At 38.0% G+C, this 12943-nt stretch overlaps 2 protein-coding genes across 2 annotated transcripts in view; both read right to left on the bottom strand.

Annotated features, from left to right (window-relative positions):
* MCCC1 (methylcrotonyl-CoA carboxylase subunit 1) overlaps nt 1-631 on the bottom strand; it is a gene marked incomplete at both ends in the record, with an annotated part of 62296 nt that extends 61665 nt beyond the window's left edge. Inside the window, one exon of the mRNA XM_079704247.1 lies at nt 543-631. Coding sequence (XP_079560373.1) covers nt 543-631 — 89 coding nt within the window. The remainder of the gene's footprint in view (nt 1-542) is intronic.
* An 8341-nt stretch (nt 632-8972) lies between these two features.
* LAMP3 (lysosomal associated membrane protein 3) overlaps nt 8973-12943 on the bottom strand; it is a gene marked incomplete at both ends in the record, with an annotated part of 33023 nt that continues 29052 nt past the window's right edge. The window contains one exon of the mRNA XM_079704650.1: nt 8973-9106. Within this exon, the coding sequence (XP_079560776.1) occupies nt 8973-9106 (134 nt within the window). The remainder of the gene's footprint in view (nt 9107-12943) is intronic.

Raw genomic sequence — 12943 nt, 5'->3', positions numbered from 1 at the left:
CTCAGCTCTCCGGAGACAAATTTGCTTTTGTTAACTTGATTCATTTCAGCAAAGGGAAAGAACTCCAAGAGTCTTTGGCATCCTGGCGCCATTTCTTACCACTAGTGTAAACTAGGGCAAGTCTTTGACCCCTTCGGACTTCACCAGAAGCAGGATCATAACAACGCTCCCCAAAGAGGGAATGCAGTGAAAACACAGTGTTAATGGTTAGGAGCTGTACAGCGTTGTTCTTGCCCCTATGGCGAGGGGCGCATGGAGACGGCAGGCTCAGCTCCACCACTCCCCCACTCCACAAAAATGGGCAGAATGCTGAAGGCTGGATGTGTGGAAGGGAGAAGAAAGCGTGTCTCCCTCCCGATGCCGAGACTGAAAGCAGAACCTCCCCCGGACTGGGCTGGAGTTTTTCTTCCGTCCTCCCCTCCTCCCTCTCTACCCTCGGTCCCTCCGCGCCTCTCACACGCCGCACGAGTCCATTCACCCCCAGCCCCGACACTGATCCCCCAGCCCCGACACTGATCCACCGCCCCTCCACCCGCCGTTACCTCGGCGGCAGCAGCAAACTCGGGACTCGCTGCCATCGGTTCCTCTCCGCCGCCACCAGCAGGACCGACAACGCAGAGGCCGCCGCCATGTCCCTGCAGCCCCGTCACTCTCCGACGCTTAGACACAGCAGCTGTGTCCCACTCACTGCAAAACCTTGCCCCCGCTCTGCGAGCCTCTTGTCCTCCGCCGGCCACCGTCCAGGTCAGAGCCAAGCAATAGGTGAACCGAAGGGTGGTGGGGGCGTATCCACCAAAACCAATCAAAGAACAGAGCAGGGCTTGGGTGGCGGCGATTGGCCAGTCGGTCCGCGTGCCGCGGGGGTGCGGTCCCCGCTCCCTCCGCCCCTTGCGCCAACCAGAGGAGGGGTCGGCTTTGTCCTCAGCCTTCCTTGGACTCGGATCACTGTTTCTTCCCTTGGCCCTCAGCGTTCCTTCGTTCTGGAACACTGCTCCTGACCATTATTATTAAAGCCGCAAGGAAGTGGGCGAGGCAGAGTCATGGGGAAAAAGTCAAATGGAGTGGAGAGCAAGATAAAATTCTCTAATGATCTCAAGAATGGAAAAAATAAAATGAATAACTAAAATTAAATTTAAAACCACCCTGAGCTTTTAAAAAAAGTGTTTTAACGGACTGTTGAGGAAAAGAGGAAGTCAAAACCGAACTGCAGAATATCTAGAAAACAAAAGTACTGAAAACACTACATATAGATGCTTATTTGATACAACTAAAGCCGGGCTTATAGGAAAATTATAGTGAACGTAAATTAATCATCCAATTTAAGGGTTAGAAAAAAATACATAAATAAAGCATAATAAAGTAGTAAAGATTTTTTAAAAATTAATAAATGAATTAAGAAAACTAATATAAAAGCACTAATAAGTTCAGAAAATAAATAAATAAATAAATAGTAACTAATCTAATCAGAAGTAAAGGGGAGAAATGCACACTTGCCATGATTAAAAAGAAAAAAAAAGGTAAGTGGGGAAAAGGTGCAGGTATAGGAAAAAATTATAAATTTGTAAGAGACTATTTTGCTCAACTTTAAGCAAATAAACTTTGAAAACCTGGATGAAATGGATGCTGTTCAAGATAAGAAAATACAGTTTACCCAAATAGATCCTGAGATAGAAAATCTAATTAAACCATTACCACAGAAGAACAAGAGAATATTATCAAAGACCTATCATTCCTACTGCCTTCATTGCCACCTTCACCTCCATCCCCAAAACACGTGACTCACCTTGTTTCACAAGGAAACTCCACCAAAATGGTAAATAGTAGTTGACCACAATGCTATTAATTCTGACCCAGAGCACAGAAAAAATTGGAAGTCCTCCAAAATCTTATGAGGTGAGATAACATTGGTACCAAAATCTAACAAAGATAACACACACACACACACACACACACAAAACTATAGTCCAATTTCTTCACTTATGAATATTAATGGGAAAATCTCAAGTATATTACTAACTAAAGTATCTGGTAGCATATGGAAAGAGTAATACACCATGATTAAGGTTTATTACAGAAATGTTAAAAGATTCAATATTAACATAATTAATCTTATTAATAATTTAAAAGAGAAAAAATTGTATCATGTTCATAGATGCTTAATAGGTCTTTGATAAAATTCAACATTCATTCTAGATTTTAAGACTCAATAATTCAAGAGTGGTATTGGGACAAGTGGCAAGCCCTCTGGGGGGGAAAAAGTTGAATCCCTACTCACTCCTCATACCTAACACCAAAGTAAGTTCCAAATGGATAAAAGATTAAATATAAAAGATAAAATCATAAGAGTGCTAGAATATATCATAGGATATCTTAAAGAAGGAAAGGTTTTTCTAAGTGTAACACAATACTCAGAAACTATAACAGAAAAAGAATTGATAAATTCAACTACATAATTTTTTTTGAAAATCTGCACAACTAAACATATATATAGAAAAAAAGTAAACTAGGAATAATTTTATAACTCTTATCACAGATGAAGGTCTACTTTCCTTAATATATAAATAACCCCTACAAATCAATAAGAAAAAAGATCTATAATGCAAAAGAAAAGCTTCAAAGAATATGAAGAGACCAAGGGAACAGAATAGAGAGCCCAGAAGTAAACCCACGCATATATGATCAACTAAGCTTTGACAAGGGTGCCAAGTGCACCCAATGGGGAAAAAATAGTCCCTTCAATAAGTACTGTTGGGAAAACTGGACATCCCCATACGAAAGAATGAAACTGGACCCTGCCTTACACCACTAGAAGAAAACATAGGGAAAATGCTTCTTGACATTGGTTTTTTATTTTTTAGATATGACACCAAAAGCAAAGGCAAAAAAAGCAAAAATAAAGTTGGGACAACATCGAGCTAAAAAGTTTCATCAGCAAAGGAAACAATCAACAAATGAAAAGGGCATCTGCTGAATAGGAGAAAATATTTACAAACCATATGTCTGACAAGGGGTTAATATCTAAAATGTAGAGAGACTTTATACAACTCAGTAGCAAAAAACAAATAATCCAATTAAAAATGGGCAAAGGACCCAAATAGACATTTTCCCAAAGAAGACATACAAACAACTAACACCTACATGAAAAGGTGCTCAACACCACTAGTCATCAGGGAAATGCAAATCAAAACCACAATGAGATGTCACCTGTTAGGATGGCTATTATCAAAAAGACAAAAGATAACAAGTGTTGGTGAGGATGTGGAGAAAAGGGAACCCTTGTACACTGTTGGTGGGAATGTAAATTGGACAGTCACTATGGAAAACATCATTATTCAGAGTCCTCAGAAAATTAAAAATAGAACTACCATATGATTCAGCAATCCCACTTCTGGACATATATCTGAAGGAAACAAAATCAGTATCTTGAAGAGATATATGCATTACCACCTTTATTGCAGCATTATTCACAGGAGCCAAGATATAGTAACAACGTAAGTATCTGTTGACTGAATGAACCATGAGAAAGAAATCCTGCCATTTGCAACAAAGTGGATGAACCTGGAGGACATTATGCTAAGTGAAATGAGCCAGATAAAGATAAATACTGTATGATCTCACTTATATTTGGAATTAAAAAAAAAAGTCAAACATATAGAAACAGAGAGTAAAATGGTGGTTACCAGGAGCTGAGGGGTGGGGGAAAAAGGGGAGATACTGGTCAAAGGGAACAAACTTTCAGTTATAAGATGAATAACTTCTGGGGAATCTAATGTATAGCATGGTGACTCTAATTATGATACTGTATTGTATATTTGACATTTATTAAGAGAGTAGATCTTAAATATTCTCATCACCTGACTGTGGTAATAATTTTACAGTGTATACATATACCAACTCATCACATTGTACATGTTAAATATATACAATTTTGTTTGTCACTTATACCTCAATAAAGCTAAGGGGGAAACTAACAAGTATAAAGAAAAAAAAAGAATATGAGGAGTTCACAGAATAGGAAATGTAAATAAATGTTAAAGGCACTTGACCTTATTACAAATCAAAGAAATACAAATTAAAACTATAGGGCTTCCCTGGTGGCGCAGTGGTTAAGAATCCGCCTGCCAATGCAGGGGACACGGGTTCAAGCCCTGGTCCGGGAAGATCCCACATGTCGCGGAGCAACTAAGCCCGTGTGCCACAACTGCTGAAGCCCGCGTGCCTAGAGCCCGTGCTCCGCAACAAGAGAAGCCACCGCAATGAGAAGCCTGCACACCGCAACGAAGAGTAGCCCCCGCTTGCCGCAACTAGAGAAAGCCCGCGCGCAGCAATGAAGACCCAATGCAGCCAAAAATAAATAAATAAAATAAATAAATTTATAAAAAATATAAAAAATAAAACTATAATGATATACCACATTTCACCTGTCACATTAGCATATATCAAACGTCTAATAACACTGTAATTAGGGACATGAGAGTGTTATCATTATTGAGTGAAAATTGGTACAACCATTATGCAGAGTACTTTGGTAACAGTTATCAAAATTGCAAATTCATGGGCTTCCCTGGTGGCGCAGTGGTTGAGAGTCTGCCTGCTGATGCAGGGGACACGGGTTCGTGCCCTGGTCCGGGAAGATCCCACATGCCGCGGAGCGGCTGGGCCCGTGAGCCATGGCCACTGAGCCTGCGCGTCCGGAGCCTGTGCTCCACAACGAGAGAGGCCACAACAGTGAGAGGCCCGCGTACCGCAAAAAAAAAAAAAAAAAAAAAAAAAAAAGCAAATTCACAAACTTTTGAAACTAGCAAAGCTATTTCTTAGAAATCACTCAAGATATACTCACAGATATTTGAAATGGTGTCTGATTAAGGAAACTTATTTTTTCATTGTTGGAAATAACAAACTAATTAAAAGAGACTGGTTAAATAAATGTACGGATATACATTTAATGGATTACTATGCAGCCACTAAAAAAAGAATGAGACAGCACTATATGTACTCATATATTAAGATTCATTGATGAGTGAAAAAAGCAATGTGCAGAACTGTGGTTATTATTCTATCATTTGTGTAAAAATAGGAGAAAGAAAAAACATACATGCTTATGTATGTAGCAATAGCCTCTGGGAAAGAAAAGTTGTTGGCTCCAAGACAGGGACAGGATAGCAGGATAGTGACAGCTTTTTATTATACACGCTTTTACATACTTTGGATTTGTTTTGACATAACTTCAGACTTAGAGAAAAGCTACAAGAATAGTACCCTTCACCTATAAATCCCAAGTGTTTATATTTTACCACATTTGCTTTATCTTTTGCTCTCCGTGTACCTACACACACACACACACTCACACACACACACTCAAATACTCATACTTTTTTTTCTGAACCATTTGCAAGTAAGTTGCAGACATGATGCCCTTTTTTACTCCTAACTACTTGAATGTGTATTTCCTAAAACAAAGAGATTCTCTTACCTATACATGCTCTCTGAACCTGCTTGGGCTTGATCCTGGATGTACCATTTCCATCTTGCAACTGATTACTGTTAGACCCATCCAGCTTCATTACTTAGTGGATTTGACAGAATCCAGCTCAAAAATGGTCAATTCCGGATATATGGTCACTTAGTGTCCCAAGGTCAAGTGTTCCAGGACCCAGTAACATGCCAAAAGCTGTTTCTCAAAGGGTATATATTTCTCTGCTGCAAATGGCATGGCCGTGGCCTTGCTCCAGAATGCCCAGGGCCTGTTATGATTCTCCCACTAGAGTTTGCCAAAAATTTCGTGCTGTACCTTTGCCCACTGCTGAAACCTCCAACACCGTAAGGTCTGTCTGAGTCTCTGGCTCAAGCAGCAGGGCTGATTGCATCGTGGCCTGGAGTTGCTGTACTGCCCTTTCCTGATCTGGCCCCACTCAAAACTGATTGCTTTCTATGTCACCTGGTAAATGGACCAGAGGAATTTTCCTAGCTGTAGAATGTTGTCACCAGAACCCAAAGAGGCCTAACTGGCTCTGTGTTTCCTTCTTTGTGGAAAGGATGCAAGATGAAAAACATCTGTATTTTATTTTGGAGGGGATATTCTGGCATGTCCTTGATCCTCTGTGTCCTTAAATACTTCAATGAAGTAGTCAGTCCCTGAATCTTCATACCTCCTGGAACACATGTGTTTAACCAAGGCGTCCAGCATAATAATTGTTCCATGCTTGTCCTGTATAATTAGCATGATGTCATCAATGTAGTGGTTCAATGATATTCCAAGGGATGTCTGTGCAGTCCAGATCGCTTTGAATTACATTATGACAGAGGACAGGAGAGTTGACAAATTCCTGGGGCAAAGCTATAAATGAATATTACAGAGCATGGGCCAACAACTAGCCTTCGTAGAAAGGCAAGTCAGCCCAAGCAGTGGCTGGTCCATACACTGTCAGTGCCAAGGCTTGAGAGGCTGTTCTCCTGGGGGTGTGCTACATCTGGGGCAGAGTTGGAAGCAGGCTGGAATCAGCCCTGCTCCTATTACCTTTTGTATAGGTTCCTATTAAACCACTTTTCTTTGTGTATGCACTGGAATTTCTATACCCGAGTTTCCCCGCAGAAGTAAACCAGTAATTCTACCTTGACAGTGGACGTGGGGTAGACAGCATCCAAGACAGCCTCCCTTGATTTCTACCTCTCCTGGTCTTCACTCCTACATTGTACCAGGGATGGTCAATGTGACCAGCAGGATACAGCAGAAGTGATGGCATGTAACTTCTGTGATTAGGTGGTCGTCTCTCTCTCTTGGATCACTTGCTCTGGGGAAAGCCAGTTGCCATGTTGTGAGCAACCCTTTAGATATGCCACATGGTGTGAACTTGGAAGTAGATCCTTCAGCCCCATTTGAGCCTTCAGATGACTGCAGCTCTGGCTAACAGCCGAACTGCCACCTGGTGAGAGACCCTGAGCCAGAGCCACCCAGCTAAGCTGCTCCCAGATTTCTGACCCTCAGAGACTGTGTGAGATAATAAATGTTGTTTTAAGCTGCTAGGTTTCAGGGCAATTTGTTACACAGCTATAGATAACTAACATAGGACCTCTTCTGATTTATCTCAGCCCCTACCAGACTGTCTGGCGTTTAGGAAGTCCTTAATCGATGTTGTTTGGACGAATGAATGAATGGGTAATTGTGGCAGCACTTAAATAAACCAGTAATCCAGTCAGGTAGTCTGGACTGAGAGTTGAGAAATTTAATTTATAACTTTAATATGGTTTATCTTCTCAGAAATTCAGTTTCTCTCAAATAGGTCTTCGCACCTAGTAATAATGTGGCAGTGGAGAACAGAACAAAATAAATTATTTCTAGGAAGACGATTTAACTTACTGATTCAAGCAACAACCTCCACTAAGGTTGTAAACAAAATTTTTAATAGCACAAAAACCGAATTATAAGGAACGAATGACATAAATCTCCAAGGTAAGTTTTTATTACAAAAACTTTTAATACAATTCAATATTCTATTAAGACTAAAGGCAGGTCCTTCCCAAACCTACTGAGCCATAAGAGAACAAGTCAGGAAAGTGAATATGTTCTCCAGGGTGACTTGAATTATTCCTTTACTAACGAATGCTAGGGGTGTGTGGTCTTTTCTGTTAACATTTCTTTGGAAGTAAAAACAAGGAGGAATAAAATTCTTGGCTGCTCTACAGAAAAACGTGAACTAGAGTGAAAATGTGGCCATAAAACTGCAGAAGAAACAAGTTACCACAAGAGGGAGATCTACATTCAAGAAAGAAAAGTTGGTTAGCAGTTCAATTTCTCTTTCAAAGAAATAAAAAATGCCTTGAGAAATTTACTCCATTCCTTTATCCTTAGACTCACAGCTTAACAATCCCATAAAAATGAGAAACGAATGTTTTACAGAGCCTCTCAGTTTTCTTCGAGGGAGTAGAGAACTTCATTAAAGATAGGCTATTTTATTTCCCATTAAGCCCTCCTTTCATGTACCATAATCTCTCGTGATTCTGGACAAAATAATTTCCTCTGTAAAAGGGAGCATATGCCAGTATGAGGCTTCAGGCAGCACTTATTGTCATTGTTCTTGTAGGCAATTTGGTGTAGTGAAAAGACCAGAGACCTTGGTACCAGACCAACAGGAAATCAAATTCAGGCTCTGCCACTTGTTAGCTGGGTGACATTTAAGTGATCAATTTCTTTAAGTCTGAGTTTACTCACATGTAAGTTGTGAAAATTAAATGAGATGTATATAAACTGCTTAGCCTAGTGTCTGACACATATGTGTTCAATAGCGAAAGGCCATTATTATTGTTTCTTGCTTATTATTTAATTATGTTGTCTGTAGCCACCTAATTCTTAGTTTTAGTGATTCTGGAGGAGTCATCAAGATAAAAATATAAGCTGATCTATTCCTCTTGGTGTCACATCAAATATCTAGACAACCTATGATATGTTGTTCTTTTTGACGATTTTTAGAAAACATTTAAAGTGGAAAAGGAGGTAAGTCAATTGACAGACACATACATCTTACAAAACATGGATAGTAAAAGCACTGAAAGTACATTTTACAGGCAAAGCAGAAGCATTTTTAAAAGTGGAAAAGATCAAGGATAAAATTAAGTCCCCAATGTGAACACAGGTAATATTAATTACAATTGATGCTTTGGTTTATAATATGGAGCATATACCACTTTACATACATTATGTTAATTTAATGTATCTCAAATGTTGACTCTGGTTAAAATATTTTCAAGGAAACTAGAAAATATTCTTAAACAGCTCACTCGATCTTTCATAAAATGAACAAAAATTATTTTGAAATTGATGTACTGCTTGAACTTACGTCAGAAATTTGGTTTTTGTGAAAGATAGTGGTTTACACGGTTGGAAGGACCCACACTCCAAGGGAAGTCTTCAATATCCTGGAAACAATGAAAGAATTCTCTAAACTGCAACTTTTTCTTTTCCCTCGGGGCACCAGTTAGATTCTCTGGTATCCAGAAGATTCACGCCTTAAGCGGATTCCATAGACAATCAAACCCACTGCGAAGAGACCAAGCACGATGGCCCCAATCACAGGAAGCACAATTGTGTAGTCAGATGAACATTCATCCACTAAGAGAAAAAACAAATACGGCCACTAAGGTTTAGTGAGGACAGACCAGAAAGCGGGCTAGAGTGGGGAGAATATGAGCTTTGGAGTCAGACCTGTGCTTGACTTTTGCTTCCACCACTAACTGTGTGAACCTGGGAGGGTTATTTAACCCTGCAATTTACTCATTTATAAAGGAAGCAAATAATATATAAAATTGTTGGAGGATGAAATAAGATAACTTTCTCTTCTCAGAAATTAATAAATATTTAATAATTGTTAGTCCTGTTTTCTTCCAGGTGTTGCTCTCTGCAAAGTGGGATGTGCTTACGTAAAACAGACTGCGCCACCGTAAACCTTATCTCTTGAAGACATGTGATGTTTCTCCACTTTTTAAAACATTCATTTTTGTCACACTTACAGTTCTGTTTTATTGCTTTTACTTAGCCAAAAATATTAGAAAATAGACCTAATTATTTATGAGAGCTTAAAAGTGAAAGTTTGCAAATTTGTCAAAATTCTTTTTTCTTTATTCTGTTAGAGACTATTTATTCAGTTCATTTAAAATGTAATCAGTCTTGACTGGAGAAAGATGGAAGGCCCTGGGAATAAAAGGGAACTTAATTGAATACAAATAAATGGAGAACTATATCTATATCTTATTCCAGAACAGATGAGAGGATATGCCCTTGAGGTCTTCCATGAACCAATATTGAAATTATGTCCTGAACCAAGAATCACCATTAACCCAATTCTCACCTGAGGTCCAAGTAAAAAGAATCAGGAGGGGCCAGGGAAGAGGGAATGGTAATTAGAGACTCCTGGGAAAAAAACTAAATCTATACAAGACAGGAACTGTGCTTGTAGTACACTATTTGATTTGGCAGTGGACAATATTTACATTATAATGATGCATACTTTATTGATTTAACAAAAAAACAGTGATATAACCATAAAAAGGATGGTGTAAGAAGTATTAAATCCTTATCTTCCATAGCAAGAGGTTTAAAGCTGATAAATTAGGATAAGCTTTTTATTATTTTTTAGAGAATTATGGAGATAGTTACCATAAGAAACTGTTCAAACTAGTTAAAGTGCTTTGTCTCTTAGAGGAGGGACAGGGAAATGTTGCTTTTCATGAATCCTTTTAGAGTATATGATAATTTTGTTATTTACATATTTGTTAAAATTATATATAATTTTGTTATATTAAATATAACATTGTACATGTAAATATTTATATATATTTCTTAGGAAAGAACATAACCTAAGAAGTTAAAATAATTTGGAAAAAAAATACAGAATTGTCAAAACAAAATGTAAAGCACATACCTATCGATCCAGCAGTTCCACCACTAGGAATTTATACTGAAGATATATTCATAAAGTACACAAAAATATGTAATAATAATCTCCTTTGATGAGAGGAAAATTGACAATCTAAATATCCATCAAAAATTTACAATTGTATATTCATACCATAGATTATGATGTAGCCATCAAAAGGAATGTGGTAGATTTCCATGTGCTGACAGGGAAGTTACCTAAGATCTGTGAAGCACTGCATGGGTGCCTAGAGCAAAAAAATACACAAGAAGCTGGGGGAAGACTGGGATGGCAATAGAGGCAACTTTTACTTTCTATGTAGTTTTATACTATTCAATATGACATTGTTTAAACATCTTCAAAATGCAAAAAAGTAAACAAAGAAAATAGTTATCCAATCACCATGTTTCTTCCACTTGAATTAATCACCATAAATCTTTGAGGCATTTGTTTCCTCTGTACATATATGTGTGTATGCGTGTGTGTGTGCTCATGTGTATGCTTAAAGAAAATCATTGTATTTTTTAAAATGATATATGCTCATTATAAATCTCCTGAAAACCACCTACCCAGCATTTATCATTGGTAAAACATGGACAAACATTATTTCAGGCGTCTTTCTTTACAACTGTAAGAATAGATGGGTAGAAAAATAAATAGAAGTGGTTTTATCAAAATGGGATCATACAAATGCTATTTTAACCAAAATTGTCCATTTTAATGTTACTTGAATTTCACAGAAGAAAAAAACTAAAACAAAACTAGAGGAATTACTGCACTTCAAATATACGTCTCTTTGCCATGGGAAATATTGTTGCATAAAAGATCTTTTTAAGGTTCAAAGAAGAGACAAAAATACACAAGTAGAAAATAAATAAATGATTATGAAACGCATTAAGAGGTTATAAAATAAATTAGAGACGTGTTTTCTAAACTCTGTGTTTCCAGTTAGACATTATCTATTGATTCTGTTTTGAAAGATTAGCACTAACAGATTCCCTTCTATTTCTGGTCTTCCCAACTCAAATTCTGAATAGCTATACATATTTTTAGAAACATTGTTCAGGTTTACAATATTTCAGTTCTATTTGATAAGTATAATTCCTATAATTTCTAAAAATTCGCTTCAAATTTAGAACACATTCACTAAAGTCAAAATAATACAAAATGCTGTACATTGAGAAGTTTCATTTCTACCCTTGTGCCATCTTCTTAGTTCTTCCTGCCAATATTAGACAACTATTTAATTTCTTATATATTTCCAATGTTTCAGATATAAGCAAAAGTGAAAATATACTTTATTTCCCATTTTCCTCACTATTATGCATTATACATTTTTAAACAATGTATTTTGGATAACTTTCCTTATACATACACAAACATGTATGTTCTCATTCTTTTCTTATAACTGTATTCTGTTGTGGAATGTATCTGTCCCAGATTGATGGACCCTTGTTTTGGTTTTAATCTTTTGATATTACAAATAATTCTGTGATGAATAAGCATGCACATATATCATTTTATATATGAGAAGGAATGATAAAATCTCAGATCCATAATTGTTTAATGCTTTTTATATTTAACTCTTCAAATAGATTAAATGCCTTAAAAAACAAAACAAAACTGTGCTTTCTCTATTCCTGAAAGATGTTTGCTGATATCCTTGCTTGTAATGTGGCTTCTCTCTGATCAAATTTCATTGTCAAGCTGTGTCTTTAAGAAGAGCTCATTTGTGCTGTATCCCTTGAATTATTTCATGTTTGAGGATACTGGTCTATTACCTTTTTACTCAGATTATATTTTGGGGCCACACTTTCCCTTAGGATTTTGTAGACATTGGTCTATTTTCTGGCTTTAAATGTTATTGTAAAGAAATCTGAGGCCAATTTTAACCTTCCCCCTTTATAGGTGATTTGCTTTTTTTAGGGGAAGGGGGACTTTGTATGTCTAAAGAATTCTTTAGCTTTAAAGTTCTATGGCTTAGGGCTTCCCTGGTGGTGCAGTGGTTGAGGGTCTGCCTGCCGATGCTGGGGACACGGGTTCGTGCCCCAGTCCGGGAAGATCCCACATGCCGTGGAGCGGCTGGGCCCGTGAGCCATGGCCGCTGAGCCTGCACGTCCGGAGCCTGTGCTCCACAACGGGAGAGGCCACAGCAGTGAGAGGCCCGCGTACCACAAAAAAAAAAAAAAAGTTCTATGGCTTACTTTGGATATATCTTAATGTTAAGCTTTCGGTGTCAGGTTTTTTTTTCCTCCCACCCTGGGATAGGTACACTGTGCACTTTCAATCTGCAACTTCAATTATTTATTTTAAGGAAAACTTCTTAAATCATCAAATTTATCTTCTTTTTATTTTTTAACTCTGTACTTCAGAGGCACCAGTTATCCTCATTTTATTTTATTTTATTTTTTTTTTTTTTTTTTTTTTTTTTTTGCGGTACGCAGGCCTCTCACTGTTGTGGCCTCTCCCGTTGCGGAGCACAGGCTCCGGACGCGCAGGCTCAGCAGCCATGGCTCACGGGCCCAGCCGCTCCG

Source organism: Hyperoodon ampullatus (genome assembly GCF_949752795.1).
Source record: "Hyperoodon ampullatus genome assembly, chromosome: 5".
Lineage (NCBI taxonomy): Eukaryota > Metazoa > Chordata > Mammalia > Artiodactyla > Ziphiidae > Hyperoodon > Hyperoodon ampullatus.
The sequence above is the reverse complement of the archived record's forward strand: the minus strand, read 5'-3'. Positions and strand labels throughout refer to the sequence as shown.